Source organism: Vombatus ursinus, unplaced genomic scaffold, assembly GCF_900497805.2.
Source record: "Vombatus ursinus unplaced genomic scaffold, bare-nosed wombat genome assembly UNPS02014811.1, whole genome shotgun sequence".
In the NCBI taxonomy this organism is placed as follows: Eukaryota; Metazoa; Chordata; class Mammalia; order Diprotodontia; family Vombatidae; genus Vombatus; species Vombatus ursinus.
Window position 1 is genome coordinate 7,050,390 of NW_020954589.1, and position 16,312 is coordinate 7,066,701.

At 50.8% G+C, this 16,312-nt stretch overlaps 3 protein-coding genes across 9 annotated transcripts in view; 2 read left to right on the plus strand and 1 right to left on the minus strand.

Moving 5' to 3' along the window:
• The first annotated feature begins 67 nt into the window (after positions 1 to 67).
• SKIV2L (Ski2 like RNA helicase) lies at positions 68 to 11,290 on the plus strand. 4 transcript variants are annotated; one of them, XM_027876496.1, is made up of 28 exons: positions 68 to 252; positions 342 to 470; positions 1,885 to 1,994; positions 2,075 to 2,192; positions 2,280 to 2,394; positions 2,523 to 2,597; positions 2,701 to 2,754; positions 2,864 to 3,054; positions 3,169 to 3,297; positions 3,758 to 3,903; positions 4,264 to 4,410; positions 4,617 to 4,701; positions 4,987 to 5,093; positions 5,716 to 5,862; positions 5,953 to 6,049; positions 6,287 to 6,499; positions 6,624 to 6,734; positions 6,874 to 7,104; positions 7,895 to 8,032; positions 8,252 to 8,389; positions 8,549 to 8,653; positions 9,072 to 9,219; positions 9,330 to 9,456; positions 9,611 to 9,821; positions 10,009 to 10,119; positions 10,237 to 10,455; positions 10,736 to 10,876; positions 10,976 to 11,290. In XM_027876496.1, exons 1-28 carry the CDS (start codon positions 100 to 102, stop codon positions 11,174 to 11,176), a joined length of 3,897 nt encoding a protein of 1,298 aa, XP_027732297.1. In that variant the 5' UTR covers positions 68 to 99; the 3' UTR covers positions 11,177 to 11,290. The 4 variants fall into 4 exon arrangements, with proteins under 4 accessions (XP_027732297.1, XP_027732299.1, XP_027732300.1 ...); XM_027876497.1 differs by having other exon boundaries at positions 180 to 252; positions 358 to 470; XM_027876498.1 differs by lacking the exons at positions 10,736 to 10,876; positions 10,976 to 11,290 and having other exon boundaries at positions 10,334 to 10,444.
• A 72-nt stretch (positions 11,291 to 11,362) lies between these two features.
• DXO (decapping exoribonuclease) lies at positions 11,363 to 14,269 on the minus strand. Of its 4 annotated transcripts, none has more exons than XM_027876510.1 (7): positions 14,142 to 14,269; positions 13,149 to 13,516; positions 12,516 to 12,751; positions 12,167 to 12,386; positions 11,917 to 12,052; positions 11,675 to 11,769; positions 11,363 to 11,585 (listed from the first exon to the last, which is right to left on the minus strand). In XM_027876510.1, exons 2-7 carry the CDS (start codon positions 13,508 to 13,510, stop codon positions 11,435 to 11,437), a joined length of 1,200 nt encoding a protein of 399 aa, XP_027732311.1. In that variant the 5' UTR covers positions 13,511 to 13,516; positions 14,142 to 14,269; the 3' UTR covers positions 11,363 to 11,434. The 4 variants fall into 4 exon arrangements, with proteins under 4 accessions (XP_027732311.1, XP_027732310.1, XP_027732308.1 ...); XM_027876509.1 differs by having other exon boundaries at positions 14,023 to 14,269; XM_027876507.1 differs by lacking the exon at positions 14,142 to 14,269 and adding an exon at positions 13,859 to 14,011.
• A 34-nt stretch (positions 14,270 to 14,303) lies between these two features.
• The window catches only part of STK19 (serine/threonine kinase 19), a 4,193-nt gene continuing 2,184 nt past the window's right edge, over positions 14,304 to 16,312 (plus strand). The window contains exons 1-3 of the mRNA XM_027876537.1: positions 14,304 to 14,558; positions 14,669 to 14,805; positions 15,937 to 16,032. Coding sequence (XP_027732338.1) covers positions 14,459 to 14,558; positions 14,669 to 14,805; positions 15,937 to 16,032 — 333 coding nt within the window. The 5' untranslated portion in view covers positions 14,304 to 14,458. The remainder of the gene's footprint in view (positions 14,559 to 14,668; positions 14,806 to 15,936; positions 16,033 to 16,312) is intronic.

Sequence of the window (16,312 nt, forward strand, 5' to 3'; positions counted from 1 at the left end):
CTTAGGCCTTTGCGCCATTTCCGGCACCGTTCCCTTTCTACTCTCTCTCCATTACCTGCCTTATTCCTTGGCCTGAGGCCACTTCCGCCCTTCTCTCTTATGACGTCACCTCGCCCTGTAGCCACCCTCACGCCGAATGACGGCAACTTCCGCCATGCTGGGGGCGGGACTTCCGGAGCTTCGGTCCTCCAGGCACTTCCGGCTTCGCGGCGATTTTGGGAGGCAACGGTATGCTGGAGACAGAGCGACTGGGTAAGGGCTGGAGCAGTTTGAGTGCTGGGAGTGGGTGTAACCTTTGACCTTTGCCCTGAGCCTGGACCTCTGTCCTCAGCCCTCACCAGTCTTCTTGTTTCTCAGTGCTGCCCCCTCGGGGGCCCTTGGACTTGCCCCTCTGTGCCCTGGAGCTCGGATGCACTGGGCGCTGGGAGCTTCTGAGCCCGCCCCAGGTCTCGGACCCGCCGGTTGGCACGGTGAGTGAGCCCTGAACCCCCGAGGGCTGGCACTCACCCCTGACCGAGAATGAACCAATTTTTCTCCTTCTTCCCCGCAATAATTGTGATTTCGTGTAGGGGAAAGAACCTTGGGCTTTCAGTCAGCAGACACGGCATCCTTTTGAGTGCTGCCACTCACTCCCTGCGGGACCCTGGATCGGGCTCTTTTGGTGGGGGATAGGAGAGGGGCGTTGAGGTGGGAAGAGGACCTGGCCCAGGCTCTTCTTGGGCCTCAGTTTCCTCCTCTGTAAAATGAGGTTAATCATGATTAATCCTTTTCCTACTTTCCTGACTACATGGGGAAGGGAGGGCTGTTGGAAGGTTTAGGTGAGAAAGTGAATATAAAAATGTGTCGTCATTATTAATAATGTTAACAATAACAGTAATTCTTATCAACAGTTATTCATTGAAATGCCAGTTTTTGTGCCCAACTTTGAGGAGGGAGGGGTCGGGAGAGCAGCACGTATTACAAAAATATGTAAGGGAAGGAAAGTGAGGTCCAGCCTTCAGAGAATTCACATTCAGGTTGGGGAGACAAAGGTACCAGGGAAGAGGATAAGTAGTAACACAAATATGTAAGTGTTCTTTACTAGGAAGCTATACTGTGAGAACTCTGGGACCTCAGAGGAAGTAGAGGCCTTTGAAGGTTGGGGGATGATGAGGTCTGGAGAAATCTAACTCAATTTAGTACACTATTGAATGCCATTTATAGTCTGGACATTTTATATTGGAAGTGGGATTTGAGGATCCTGGCCTAGTGGGTTGCAAATTCTTTGAAGGCAGAGGGTTGAGCAAAAGTCCTTATAGTATTTAATCTTTTGGTTTCCTCTAGCACTTAAATGTTTAGATAATACACTCTTAAGAATTGAAAAGATATGAAGAATGACTCCATTGTCTGAAGTCAGGGATTAATCCCTTTTTTCTCCTACTTCCTGCTCTCCTCGTCCTCAAATCATTTTCTTTCCCTAAAGTTTTTACCTTTGCTCTTGATTTGCTCCTTTGCCTCTGATGATTTCTTTCCTCTCAGCATTTATAACACTGTCATTACCACTCATTTGTTATTAGTATGTTACCTCATAGGTGAGCTAGTTAATTGTCTGAAGGGAAGGCTGGGGAGGGAAAGTCTGAAGGCAGACTGTATCTTTTATTTCTCTGCATTCCCTTTAGTGCTTGTTATAGTGTAGACACAGTATATGCTGACGAAGTACTTATCAATGTATGCTTTTTCTTTGATCCTGCTATTCTTAACTCTGACCTTCTTCTTGAACTTTCCACCTTCATTTAACAAGAAACCTTAATCTGTTTTCTTTCTCTCTTGAGCAAGTTGTTCTCTTTCTTTCTACCTGCCACTCCTGTGTTTACCATTCTGTTTGTCTTCCTTTTATTTTTCCAGCTTTCCCATGGGCTACCACCCTGTGCCCCAGAGCTTCAGGGAGAGACTGAGCAACTGTTTCTGTCTTCCCCTGAATGGCTGCCCCTGCACGGTGTGGAACGTGTGGCCTGGTGAGAATGGTTCTGGTCACCTAATATGGGAGTAAGGTATGATGGTAGGGAGACTGATTTGTTTCTTCTGGTCTCCTCAGGAAATGGCAGAGGAAGACAGACCCCTGGTCTCTCCTGGGGCTCCCAGGAGCTCCTGTGCCATCAGATCTGCAGGCTCAGAGACACCCAACCACTGGCAGAGTCCTGGGCTACAGAGAGGTGAAGGGCATCTCCAGGGATGTAAAACAGATAGGAAGAGAATAAGAGATGGATTTAGCTTCATTGTGTCACTGTGTTCTCTCCCAGGTCTTGTTGGAGGACACAAACCTCTCGGCCACAACTTCCCTGTCTCTACGCCGACCTCCAGGACCCCCATCCCAGGCCTTATGGGGCAACCCAACACAGTACCCATTTTGGCCAGGTAATATTTGAGGAGGGAGAGTGGAGAGCAGAGTGAGGAAAAGGCTGCTGTGTCCTAAGGAAGCAGGGAGTGAACTATTCTTCCTTATATACTAACTCATTTTTTCCTGTTGTTTCCCTTCCTTCCAGGTGGGATGGATGAACCTACTATAGCAGATCTGAGCACATGTGGGGACTCTGAGGAAGAGATTGACTTTGAGAAAGGTGAAGGGGGGACTAAATGGGCAGATTGAATTTTGATTGAGGATTGGAGATGGAAGGGGGATGTGGTCTCTCATTACTGCAGCTTTCCACTGTTGTTTTCCAGATCTCCTTACCATCCCACCAGGCTTCAAAAAAGGCGTAGACTTCACCCCAAAGAGTAAGAGTTTTCTCTGGTGTGGTGGAAGGGGGAAGGAAAGGTGTCAGAAGAGACAGAAAGGGAAATGGTGACTGTACTTCTATTTCTCTTGACTTCTGCATCTTGCCAGATCACTCAACCCCTGCTCCTGGCCTCCTCAGTCTCAGTCATCTCCTGGAGCCCTTGGAACTGGGTGGAGGGGAGGAAGAGGAGGAAGAGACTTCAGGAAGATTGGGGGGTCCTGGAGAGGACAGTGGTACAACCTCCACCTCTGAACCTCCATTGGTCCGTGCTAGTAGCCTGGAGGATTTAGTCCTAAAGGTAGATAGGGTATGGATGGGTGGATAACTTGGTACATTCTGTTGGGGAGAGGGTCTGAGAGTGGGGTGGGATAGAGGTCTGTGTTAGTCTGTTGCTTTTTCCCTTACTCCATAGGAAGCATCAGCCCCCATGCCTCCTCCGGAACCTCCAAAGCCCCCAGTCTTGGAACAGTGGGCCATTCCTGTGGATATTACTTCGCCTGTGGGAGATTTCTACCGGCTCATCCCTCAACCTGCCTTCCAGGTCATGAATCTCACCTTTTCAATTCCCCTATCTCCAGTGCCATGTTCCATAGTCTCCTGCTTTTCTCATTCCAGCCCCTTCCTGATAGGTAAGATTCAGAACTTGTCCTACTCCAGACTCCAAGAGGTATACAGATAACATAAAAGACACTACTCACCTTACCTGCTTCTGGCACAGGATACCATAACCCTTGTGTACCCCTCTGTGACATTCCTTTTACCCTCAAATGAAAAGTGTGTAATAGGCGCCATACTAGGGATAAAGTTGGGGTAAGGAGCCCTACCTCCAGATTTACCTCAATATTCCTAGTCACTTTTCCCCGTCTTTTCCCTACTTATTTCTCTCTAGCGTGAATATAGGGTTATGGATCATTTTATTAAAGAATATTTCTACCTCTTCCTTTCCCCACTCACTGGATCCTTCTCATATCATCTCTACCCTGTATCCGTTCCTCTCACAGTGGCCGTTTGAACCAGATGTATTTCAGAAACAGGCTATTCTGCACCTGGAGAGACATGACTCTGTTTTTGTTGCTGCTCACACATCTGCAGGAAAGACTGTTGTGGCCGAATATGCCATTGCCCTTGCCCAGAAACACATGACCCGGTATGGCGGCAGGGACAGGATTATCCTGATCTTATCCCTAAATTGTCCTTACTAGTCCAGTCGTCTTCCATCTCAGTGCCTGGGACACAAGGAGGAGTTGAGGGGAGCCTGTGGGAGATGATGACATGGAAAGGAACAGGAGAGAAAGAAAGAGACAAGAGAAGAGATCCAATGAGGACAGACTAAAATGGTTTCGAAGTGACCAGAGTTATTTTAGAAGGGCTTTCTGAAGGGGTGAATGTAGTGCCAGGTTTGGTAGGATGCGTGGGATGGACCTGGGGGAGGAAGAGGAAAGGAGATCTGATCTCAGGAACAACAACTCATGTGAGTGAAAGTTCAAGATTCCTTCATCTTCTCCAGTACCATCTATACATCACCCATCAAGGCCCTGAGTAATCAAAAGTTCAGAGATTTCCGAAACACATTTGGTGATGTGGGACTCCTCACAGGGGATGTCCAGCTACATCCTGAAGCTTCCTGCCTCATTATGACCACAGAGATCCTTCGGTGAGTGGACATTAAGATTCTGGGATTCGAGGTGTGGGGTGGACCTGAAGTCTGTGGCCAGAGTTGTGTACATGCCTAGGATCTAGGGGGAAGGATTTAAAATTTGATTGGGAAAATAAAGTAGGAATCACAAGGGGGGTCAGGTTATTAGTTGAGAGAAGGAAGTTCCAAGTATGTTTTAATCTGTTTCTATTTCTTCCACCTAGCTCCATGCTATATAGCGGCTCAGATGTGATTCGAGACCTTGAGTGGGTGATATTTGATGAAGTCCATTACATCAATGATGCTGAGGTGAGGAGGATGAAGCTGACATCACCCCTAGGAACTGACCTTTGGACCTTTCAGTCCTTCCCTGTCTGAAGGCTGCTTCTACCACCCCTTCACTTCCACTCCCAACTTTATCCTCAGGAAGGCCCCTATGACACAGCTTTCCTTTGAGGATGAAAGGAGAGGTCATGGGGGGACAGGCGTTATGGCATCTTGTGTCTGATGGGGGTGAGGTAAATGGTGGCTTATATGTGTCTGTCTTTATACTTGTTTGCGATGTTTGTGTATCCTTGATCTTTCTGTGACTAGCGAGGAGTAGTATGGGAAGAAGTCCTCATCATGCTCCCAGATCATGTTTCCATCATTCTCCTCAGTGCCACTGTCCCCAATGCCCTTGAATTTGCAGACTGGATTGGGTAAGGATCACAGACAGACACAAAGGTTTGAGTTTTTGAGTGGTATACTGCAGGAAAGGAGCATGTCCTATTATTTCCATATCTTTGTGGAGGATAAGCTGACACTAACAGCCAGGAGGGCAGTCTAACTCTAGCGGAGGTGGGTGGTGGTGGTGATGCTGGTAATTTCCTTCAGCTATCCCTCTTGATCAAAGATCTTCAGTAAACTTGTTTGGGCATGTGGCATTCTCATATATTCACCATCCCTTGATCCCTTCCCCTTTGTCCAATGTAGATTCTTTGGGGAAAAGGATTAGAAGGAGGATGATGGTGGAGGCAAGGAGAGTGAGTGATGGGATAATGGCGGAAGGGTCCTAGGATCATAAATTTAGAGTTAGGAGGGACCACAGAGGTCATCTAGTCCAGCCCCCTCATTTTACAGATGTGGACACTGAGGCCCATGGAGGTTAACATGCTACAAGGTCACACACCTGTCCCCTTCAGGAAGCCTTTCCCAAGGCATTTCCTAGAAGTCTTCGGACAAAAACACAGAAATAGTCACAGAGCCAGAGATGTGATTCAGAGTGGGCAGTGGGGAGGAAGGGTGGTTCCACAATGTTGTGACCTCTGACCTTTGCTCCAGGAGGCTGAAGCGTCGGCATCTCTATGTGATCAGCACAGCTGCCCGACCAGTTCCCTTAGAGCATTTTCTGTTCACTGGGAATAGTCCAAAAACCCAAGGAGAGCTGTTTCTGCTTTTGGATTCACGAGGAGTCTTCCACACTAAGGGGTGAGTTGGGGGAGGGAGCAAGGAATAAGCCATGGCTAGGAAGGCCTGAACAACTGAGGCTTTGTCTACCTTTCCATTCATTTGTCTTAGATACTATGCAGCTGTGGAGGCCAAGAAGGAGAGGACTAGCAAACATGCACAGACCTTTGGGGCAAAGCAGCCAATGCACCAAGGGGGACCTGGACAGGTGAGATCTAGGATGGGAAGGAGGGGGTGGATCTCCAGGAATGGATTCATTGCTTAGTGCTACCCCCTTTTCCCCAACTACCTCTTTCTTCTTATCTAACCCTCCTTTCCCAAGGACCCCATTGACTAATTTTCAGCTCTTCCCCTTTTCAATCTCCATATTCATTGTCAGGGCCTCATGATTTGAGCCCAGTTCCCTTTGGTCTCAGACCCTGGCCCTCTCTTCTTTGCCCTCCAGGACCGAGGCATATACCTGTCCCTCCTGGCCTCCCTACGGAGCCGTGCCCAGCTCCCTGTGGTTGTGTTCACCTTTTCCCGGGGGCGCTGCGATGAGCAGGCATCAGGCCTCAGCTCTCTCGACCTTACCACTGGCTCTGAGAAGAGTGAGATCCACCTTTTCCTGCAGCGCTGCCTTGCCCGACTTCGAGGCTCTGACCGCCAGCTACCTCAGGTATATGGGGCCTGCAGGGAGGGAAGGTTGGAGGTCTATGGGAGATAAAAGCTAAATTAGGCTTTGGGCACCTTGTGACTCTATGGTGACACCCAAATTTTGCTTCCTCACCATTGCCTCAAAGGTACTGCACATGTCAGAGCTCCTTCGCCGGGGTCTAGGTGTCCACCACAGCGGTATTTTGCCCATTCTCAAGGAGATTGTGGAAATGCTCTTCAGTCGTGGTTTGGTCAAGGTAGGATAGTGGAAGCTTCTTGAGTAGAAGGGGATATGTTTAATCCTGAGAAAGAGCCCAGTCTTAGAAAAGTCAGATTTGGTGTCTTTGGAGGCCAGGAGAGAGAGCTTCTCTTAATTGCTGAATCCTTTTCCCCCAGGTCCTGTTTGCTACAGAGACCTTTGCTATGGGTGTGAACATGCCAGCACGGACTGTGGTATTTGACTCTATGCGCAAACATGATGGTGCAACTTTTCGTGACTTGCTCCCTGGGGAATATGTACAGATGGCAGGGCGGGCAGGGCGTCGTGGCCTGGACCCTACAGGCACGGTCATCTTACTCTGTAAGGGACGTGTGCCTGAGATGGCTGATCTGCATCGGATGATGTTGGTGAGTTAGCCTGGGGAGGGGCATGGGGGAGTAGCTTCCTATCACCTCAGGAAGGCAGGGAAGGTTAGACCAGATAATTACTTTGACTTGTAGGTCTGATGCTGTGATTCCCATGTAATTCTCTTTTCTCTCTCTTTCCCCATATAACTTTTTTTTATCTCTTCTAACCTTCCCTTTTCTTCTCTCATCTTTTATAAGGCAACATCTCAGGGATGTCTACCTCATTTCTTTCCTTTTTTTTTCTTTTTTTGTTTTGTTTTTGCTTTTTGGTGAGGCAGTCAGGGTTAAGTGACTTGCCCAGGGTCACACAGCTAGTAGGTGTCAAGTATTTGAGGCTGGATTTGAACTCAGGTCCTCCTGACTCCAAGGCTGGAGCTCTATCCACTGCGCCACCTAGCTGCCCCCTCTACCTCATTTCTTATAACATTTTGGGTGTTTCCATTATAGAAAGTCAAAGCTGGAAGGGACTTTAGATCATCTAGTTCAACACCTTCATGTTCTAGATCAGGAGTGGGGAACCTGCAACCCTGAGGCAACATGTGGCCCTCTCGGCCGAAGGTTTCCCACCCCTGTTCTAGATGAAGAAACTGAGGCCCAGAGAAGGAAGTGATTTGCCTAAGTTTGCACAGCTGTTAGAGCTGGAATTAGAATCCAGGTCTTTACCTCTCAGTGAGAAGGGTGCAGTCAGTTCAGGTAATCAGAGGGAATACCCTTGATTCTGGAGAGGGGAATGGAAGAATCCTTCCCATTTCCTTCTTCCAGCACTCTGATCCCTGCCTCTGATCCCCAGGGGAAGCCTTCCCAGCTACAGTCCCAATTCCGCCTCACATATACAATGATCCTTAACTTGCTTCGGGTCGATGCACTCAGAGTGGAAGATATGATGAAGAGAAGTTTTTCTGAGTTCCCTTCAAGAAAGGACAGCAAGGTGTATATGCATGCACGTTGTGCACACATTTGTGTGTTGGTGGGTGTTTGGGGGACATGTCTGGGTCTCTGGAAGAGCCAGGGAGTTGGAGGACTAGATCAGATCCTTAAAAAAAACACACGTGAGAGTTGGAGGGGTCCAGAGCCTGGTGATCACAGATCAGGCCCTTAAACTTCCTGAAGCTTCATCCTAGTCCCTGTCTTCTCTCCACCCTTACAGGCCCATGAGCAGACTTTGGCAGAACTGACAAAAAGACTTGGGGACCTGGAAGAGCCGGACACATCGGGTCAGCTGGTTGATCTTCCTGATTATTACAGCTGGGGGGAGGAGCTGACAGAGACTCGGGGCCTGATCCAGGTGATGGAAGAAAAGGGAAATGGGGACATGGTGAGGGTAGGGATGGGGACAGAGAGAATGCTGCTATCAGCATACCAGGGAAGTGACCCAGGATAATGAAAAAACACTCCTGAGTTTATTTTTCAGCCCCTCCTCTGACGTCTTAACATCTCTTCCCAGCGACGGATCATGGAATCAGTGAATGGGCTGAAATCTTTGTCAGTGGGAAGAGTGGTGGTTGTTAAGAATCAGGAACATCGAAATGCACTAGGAGTGATCTTGCAGGTGAGGGGAAGTGGTCTGGGGACACCTAGATTGAGAGATTGATAAATTTCTTCCTTTGTTTTCTAACTTAAAGTCAATTACACTGATATATTGTTGGTTTGGTTTTTTTTTTTTTTTGGAGGCAGGGGAGGGTTGGTGACTTTCACCTTCAGATCCCTTCAGGCCCTCATCCATGTCCTTCCTCCATTTCAAACACTATCCCATACTTTCCTTCCCTCACTATCCTGGCTTAACATGTGCAATGATAATCATTTGCATTGTTTACTGTGTCCTGGGTTTGTATTCTGAGGGCAGGGTCTCCTTCATCACCCTTAGATAGGGAATTCCTTAAGGATAGGAACCATATCTCTTGTCCAGGTTAGGCTAGTCTAGGGGAAGATGGATATGACCTCAGTAACACTGCTTGTCTGTCTCCCAGGTCTCCTCAGACACCACAAACCGAGTCTTTACAACTTTGATTCTGTGTGAGAAGCAGCCCCTTGAGGGGCCACTGCCTGGCAGTTCCAGCTGTCTTGATGTCCCCTATCCTGATGATCTGGTGGGTCACAAGCTGTTCCTACCTGAAGGTAAGAGCTGGGTGGGAAGTGGGGCAGACACTTGGGTCAGGGATGGGGTAGGAAGGACAGAATGCCTGGGTCCCAGGACAGGAACTTGATTCTGCTGTTCTGTCCTACAGGGCCTTGTGATCATACTGTGGCCAAGCTTCAGCCAGGTGACATCACTGCCATCACAGCAAAGATGCTACGGGTGAATGGGGAGCGAATCTTGGAGGATTTTAGCAAAAGGCAGCAGCCAAGATTCAAGTTAGTAGCTTTGGGTGAGAAGGGGCACTTTGATGAATCAGGGAGAAAACTTTATCACCTTGAGGAGAAATGATTATAGGGTGGAGAATGGTGTGTGAAGGCTCTCCAACTCTGGGAAAAGGAGGTTAAAAGGTTTCTCATTTTTTTCTCTTAGGAAGGACCCTCCTTCTCCAGCTGTGTCCTCTGCTGTTCAAGAGATGCTCCGCTTGGCTCAGGCACACCCAGCAGGGCCCCCAGCCCTGGATCCAGTCAATGACCTTCAGTTGAAGGAGGTGTCAATGGTAGAGGGTGGGCTTCGTGCTCGGAAGCTAGAGGAATTGATTCGAAGTGCCCAGTGTGTACACAGTCCCAGGTTTCCAGCCCAGGTGAGACCACCCAGTACCTGGCTTCCCATAGGAGGTGGTTTCTTTCTCTGATATTTTTGCTAATATGTAGGGATGGCGTGATAGGAGAGAAAAGGACACAATCTGTTCTTCAACTCTTCCCCCTAAGTTGGAAAGGGTAGAAGGAACCAATGTTACTCCTTCCTCTCCTTGCATCTTCTTTCTCTAGTACCTGAGGCTGCGGGAACGTGCTCAGATCCAGAAGGAGATGGAGAGATTACGGTTTCTACTCTCAGACCAGTCACTGCTTCTGCTGCCAGAGTATCATCAGCGAGTGGAGGTGGGAAGGAGCTAGATGCCTGGTGCCGTGAGGCTATGGGGTTCAGGGAGGCGGCTAGAATAGCCAGATAACTGAATTTTGTGCTCTTCTTTCAATATCATCCTCTTCCTCATCCAGATTCTTCGGACATTGGGCTATGTGGATGGGGCAGGGACTGTGAAGTTGGCAGGGAGGGTGGCATGTGCCATGAGTAGTCATGAACTGCTTCTGACAGAGCTCATGTTTGACAATGCGCTGAGCGCCCTTCGGCCAGAGGAGATTGCTGCTCTACTATCTGGCCTTGTCTGCCAAAGTCCTGGAGATCCTGGAGACCAGTTGCCAAGCACTCTTAAACAGGTGAGGAACACACCCCTCACCATCACTCCCATCCCCCCTCCTTCATTCACATAGGCCTCTGGATTTCCCCTGGGAATCCTGGACCATCATTTCCCTTCCTTCCAGTATAGCTTCACACATCTCCAAGAAGACTTTGCTGATGAAATCCACCTCTGTCCTTCTAACACACTTCCATTATCAGACTGGGTTCTCTTTTCTTTAAGCCACAGATGCTTTTTCTGCTTTCCCTCAGCATCTGGCTAATGGCTTTGCCTATTTACCCTTTCTTCAACCCTTCCAGGGCATAGAGCGTGTAAAGGATGTGGCCCGACGGATTGGCGAGGTTCAGGTGTCCTGTGGCCTGAACCAGACTGTGGAAGAGTTTGTGGGAGAACTACACTTTGGGCTGGTAGAAGTTGTGTATGAGTGGGCACGAGGAATGGTGAGTTCCTTAGGGTAGGAGGAGAGCAAAGTAACCATAGGTTTGAACATCTGAATCTCTGGGAGAGCCAGAAGCTCATCTCCTTTCCTTTCTTTGTAGCCTTTCTCTGAGCTGGCAGGGCTGTCAGGGACCCCAGAGGGCCTGATTGTCAGATGTATCCAACGTTTGGCAGAGATGTGTCGTTCATTGCGAGGGGCTGCCCGGCTGGTGGGAGAACCTGTCCTGGGTGCTAAGATGGAGGCAGCTGCCACAATGCTCCGTCGTGACATAGTCTTTGCTGCCAGCCTCTACACCCAGTGATGCTTCTGTAGCTCCTACCCTGTTGGTTTCTCCATGACCCTCTGCCAAAGAACAGGTCATGAAGGAAACAGTTTCTTTTAAAAAAATAATAAAGCAGCAAATCATGCTAATGTATGTGAGCTTGGGTATAGAGTATTACTTTAATGAGTTAACTAAGACGGAGGGAGGACAAAAATGAGGACAAGATAGTGAAAAATGCCTTTACTGTATGTGTAGAAAGGAGGGACTAGCCCCCTCTTGATCAGTCCTCTGGAGAAATTAGTTCCCTGGGCAGGGTGTCTTAGCAGGTGAAGGGAAGTCCTGGGTCACGGCATCCACATACCAGGTAGGCAGAAAGGCATAGGGAGCATCATGATGAATAGACACAGTAACAGGGCCACCTGGCTCCCAGGAGAAGAGGTGAACAAGCCTGGCAGTGAGAGCAAGAGAGACAAGTAAGGACTGGGCATTCACAGGCCTGGGTCTTGAGAGAAGTAAAACTAGACATGAGTTCCTCACCTGGGGTCATCTTGAGTGACTGTGCTTTGGGCAAAACTAAGGAAAGCAGCACAGAAGTTCATACATACGGATGGATTCCAGCCTTCTCGGTCAGCCTGAGGACAGAAATAAGTGGATGGAAGCACAGTGGGAGACTAGAGGATCTAGGATTTCCAAGGAATGGAAGATAAGGAAAAGGATCCCAGTGTAGAACTCTGGAAAGAGTGGAGGTGTGAAAGTATGAGGTTATTATCTATTATTACCCTGATGAGCTCAAACATCTCCATGGTGGGAAAGGTTCTGAGTGATCGGACAGAACCTTCAGGATCTCGGAAGCCAGCAACCACACGTGGAACCCCAGGCAAGAATGACTGAGCCCACCACTTCAAGAGCTTGTGTCTGTGAAGCATGAGATAAAAGATCACTAGAGACCCAAGCAAACAGGGACCCAAGTATTTGGTCCCCTAACTTTATTTTGTTTTTGTATCCTCAGTTCAGCCGCATTAATCTTACCGATAGAAACTCCTCCACTGACCAGGGCTGTGCATTTCTTTTGAGGTCTTGAGCTCCACATAGCAGGCAGGTGGCTGTGTGGATGGGGCTTTAGGGTCTGTGCAGTCCACCTCCCCAGAGAAGAGCAGGGGATGGGTTCCTAATTGACTTCGTAACACTGAGCAGAATGCCACATTAGTGTTGACCTCTCCCGAAGGGTCCGGAGAGCCCCCAGGAGTGTCTGTAGGAGGAAAAAGAGGGAGTTAGAAGAAGAGCCATAGGAGAAAAGGTTGGAGATCAGAGATGAGAAAATACTTTGTAAACTATAAAGTGCTATGCTGACATTTTAAATCCATATCAAGGCTCTCACCTGCACACATGTACTGTTCAAACTTGTACCCCATGTACATGAGTTCCCGGAGGAATGGAGGATGAGCAAGTCGCTGCGCTCTAGCAGCAGGTGTTTCCACTTCACTCAGGTAAAGGGTGCCCTGTAGCCGTGAAGCTGCAAGCTGCCAACCTTCCCGAAGTTCATAGGGTGTTGTCAACAGCTTTGTCAAATGCCCTCGCCATGTCACCACAGCCCCTGCCAACCAGCCTGGGCCCCTATGAGAGAAGAGACATACTTGTTAGGGGGAAAACTGGCCTTGAGGGGAGGACAGATTCATCCAAAAAGAGTCAAGATTCAGTTATCCTCCAAAAAATATGGCTAAAGGAGGGAATTCTGAGGAACTTAAGTCTCAGCAGCAGGAAGGCTAAGGCTGAAAGAACTATGAGACAGAGAGTGTATATTCTGGACTTCTTATCATTTTCAGCCTCTATCTTTTGACTATTCGATTTCTTTGGGACCTTGGACAGCATCTGGTTTCAAACCCCTCATTTTACAAACGAAGCAACTAACTACAACCTGGAGAGTCATGTAACTCACCCAAAGTAACCAGCCTAAGGATGACAACCCAGGCTTAGTACATTTCCCAGGCAGAGCCGGTCTCTGGGCACTCACCCCTCTAACTGGCCTCGGTGCTCCAGGAGCCATCGAAGCAGGTGATCCAGCCCCTCCTGGGTCTCCTCGTCCCGGGGCCGGTAGCGCTCAGGGTAGCCTTCCCGGAGGTCGAAATCAGGGGCAGAACCGTGGGCTGGGGGAGGAGCAAAGTAACGCAGAGCGCGGGAGTCCCCGTGGTAGCGGCGCTCGGAGTCCAGGGAGAAGCAGCCCAGCTCGGAGGGGCGGCGATAGAAGGGGAAGGGGCCCGCGTAGAGGGAGGCATCGGTGGGCAGCGAAGGGGCCGGGCGGGTCCATTTGGGAGGGCCCCCTGTCGCCCCATCTTTCATTTCCCCGGCTCCTCGCTTGGCACCCTGGGGCTCCATAGGCTTCTACGGGAGCAAAGACGAGAACCCCCCGTCCCCCAAGTCTGGGTGAGGGAGCAGACACCCCTCGCTTAGCGCCTGGACACCCAAGGATGGTGAAGGGGAGGGGAGCTCCTTCGCAGACGTCCCGGGGGTCATTTTCTTCCCTCCTCCCCTCTACCTTCTCCCCTTTCCTACCTCCATCTTCAGCTTCGCCCCAACTTACCTCTCCATCTCGGGGAGCCTGAAGGAGTTCCTGGCCCATCTGGACTTCTGGGGTTCCCTATTCTGATTTCTGCACCACCACCCCCCCCCCGCTCCTCACCTCTGGAGTCCCCATTCTGATTTCTGCCCTCCTCTGCTTCTGACCTGTGCTCTCCCTTCTCCCGACCCCCGCCCATGTTTCCTTCCATGTAGTTGTTGAAGGGGCTTGGTGAGGCCAAGCTTCTGCTCAGGGCGGGGGCGGGGGGATTGGATCGCTCCTCTCTCTCCCTCCCCCAGCCCCATGGGTTTATGTGACATCATGGTAGTACCGGAAGCGCCGAAAGTGGGGAATGTGACTTGTCTTCATCTATGCATGACACAATCAGGAAGCGACAGCCACAGACTTGCCCAGGGCCTCTGTCAGGGTGGGGATGGGTGCAGTTCTTACTCGAGGAGCAGGAGTTGGAATGTCCACTTAGCACGAGGTCCCTCCACGTCTCCGCTCCGTCCCGGCATAGCGCGGGGCTCGCGTCATCTCGCCGGGCATGTCCCCATCCCGGCCACAGTGCTCGGGCCTTGACGTCATCGCCCCGCGACCGTGCCGGGCCTGGGCCCGCCCCCCCAGTCGCCGGCCCGGGGAGCGCTCCATCGTTTGCACCGACGCCCCAAATCCAGACCCCATCCCCACCCCCCAGGCTCTGGTTGCGGGCCCCTCCCCTCTCTCTCCGTCCTCACCAACCCTCAAGGGGTCAGAAATCCCAGGCCATGAGCCGGAAGCGTCCCCGGCTCGTCCCTGAAACCTTCGGGGCTAAGAGACAACGAGGACCGGGATGGTCCGGAGAGGAGCCCCCGGGGGGCGAGTCAGGTAACCCGGGAGGGGAACGAGGGGGAGCTATGGGGGAGCCCCGGGACGGCCCTCAGGGCTGGCTCCCGGAGAGAGGAGGGTCCGAGGCCCTGACGAAGCCCCTTCCCCAGGGTCGGTGCTCAGGGCTCTGCGGGAGCTGGGCGAGCTGTTCCCCCGGCGCCTCTTCCAGGACGCGCTGCCTCCCGTCGCCCTCAAGAGCCAGGTGTACAGCCTCGTGCCCGACCGGACCGCGGCCGACAGGCAACTGGTGAGGGGCAGGGGGCAGGGGGCGGGTGAGAGGGACCCCGGGCAGTCTGGACCAGGGCGTGACGGGCTGCGCAGCTGGTGAAGGGAAGCAGGGAGCCAGGGATGGGCTGCTAGTGGGGGCACCAAGGGATGGGCAGCTGGTGAAGGGAAGCAAGGAGCCGGGGATGGGCTGCTAGTGTGGGAACCAAGGGCTGGGCACTGATGAGAGGGATCAAGGGGCCAAGGGCTGGGCAGCTGGTGAGGGGAGAGGGGCAGAGGGCATGGGGTGGGTGAGAGGGACCCCGGGCAGTCTGGACCAGGGCGTGACGGGCTGCGCAGCTGGTGAAGGGAAGCAGGGAGCCAGGGATGGGCTGCTAGTGGGGAGACCAAGGGCTGGGCAGCTGGTGTGGGACCAGGGGACTAGGGCCACACAGCTGGTCAGAGGGGACCAAGGGCCCAGGGATTGAGCATCTACAAAGGGGAACCAAGAGCCAGGCAGCTGCTGAGGGGCACTAAGGAGCCAAGAGATAGGCAGATGGTGAATGGGACCAAGGGCCTGACAGCTGGTAAGAAGAACCAAGGGGCCAAAAGCAGCAGGTGAGGGGGCCAAGAGATCAGGGACCAGGGGCCAGGCAGTTGGTGAGGTGGGCCAATGAATGGGTCAGAGGCTGGGCAGCTGGTGAAGGGGACTCAGGGACCCAAGCACCAGTAGCTTGTGAAAGGGGAGCAGAAGCAATGGGAAGGCTGAATTGGAGGGTGGGTGGGAAACAGCTAGCAAATAGAAAGATAGCTGGTGAGAGAAACAGCAGAACAGGCAATTTGTGTAAGGGATTTGGTGATGTCATATAGGCAGCCAGCCAGTAAGAGGTGTTGAGTGGACTAATGGGAGAGATGTATGGATAGTTGATGAAGGGAGACCGATTTTGACTGTCAAACCAGCTGTTAGCTACTTCTAGTTTCCACAAGCCTACACAAATGGGAAGATTTTTCCTATACTGAGAGCCCTATCAGAAAAGAGCCATCCTTCCCCACTTCCCCCAATTTTATCATCCTAGAATCTATTCTTCCCCCATATTAACCTATTCCCACTCTCCCCAAGCATAACAATAGTTCCTATCTTGATACCTCTCATTTTCCATCTCTTCTGGAACAGAGAGAACTTCGGGAACAAGGGAAGATTAGAGTCATTCAACTTGGCTTTGACTCTGATGCTCAGGGGATTGTCTTCACTGAGGACTTCAGGACTAAAGTGTGTGTATATATGTATATGTGGGGTCATGGTACCAGGGATTGGGGAGTATGTTAAGGTCTAGTAAGACTAATGGAAGGATATCAAGGAAGGAGAAAAAAGTATTGGAGAGGCACATATTCTGTGTGTGTCAGTCAGTCAGTAAACATTAAGTGCCTAGTATGCCAAGCACAGTGGATAAAAAAGACAGTTCCTGCCCTAAAGGAGCTTACAGTCTAATGGGGGAGACAATAAGCAAATAACTTTGTACAAACAAGCTCTATACAGATAAAATAGGAAA

What these genes read in the sequence shown, in the direction of transcription:
- SKIV2L (XM_027876496.1), top strand. Translation starts at nt 100, where the DNA reads ATGACGTCACCTCGCCCTGTAGCCACCCTCACGCCGAATGACGGCAAC. An exon ending in GAATTTGCAGACTGGATTGG is followed by an intron (nt 5,094 to 5,715) that starts GTAAGGATCACA and finishes CCTTTGCTCCAG; the next exon opens with GAGGCTGAAGCGTCGGCATC. An exon ending in AGGCAGCAGCCAAGATTCAA is followed by an intron (nt 9,457 to 9,610) that starts GTTAGTAGCTTT and finishes TTTTTCTCTTAG; the next exon opens with GAAGGACCCTCCTTCTCCAG.
- DXO (XM_027876507.1), bottom strand. Translation starts at nt 14,011, where the DNA reads ATGTCACATAAACCCATGGGGCTGGGGGAGGGAGAGAGAGGAGCGATC. An exon ending in TGAACAGTACATGTGTGCAG is followed by an intron (nt 12,387 to 12,515) that starts GTGAGAGCCTTG and finishes TTCCTCCTACAG; the next exon opens with ACACTCCTGGGGGCTCTCCG. An exon ending in AGATGTTTGAGCTCATCAGG is followed by an intron (nt 11,770 to 11,916) that starts GTAATAATAGAT and finishes TTCTGTCCTCAG; the next exon opens with GCTGACCGAGAAGGCTGGAA.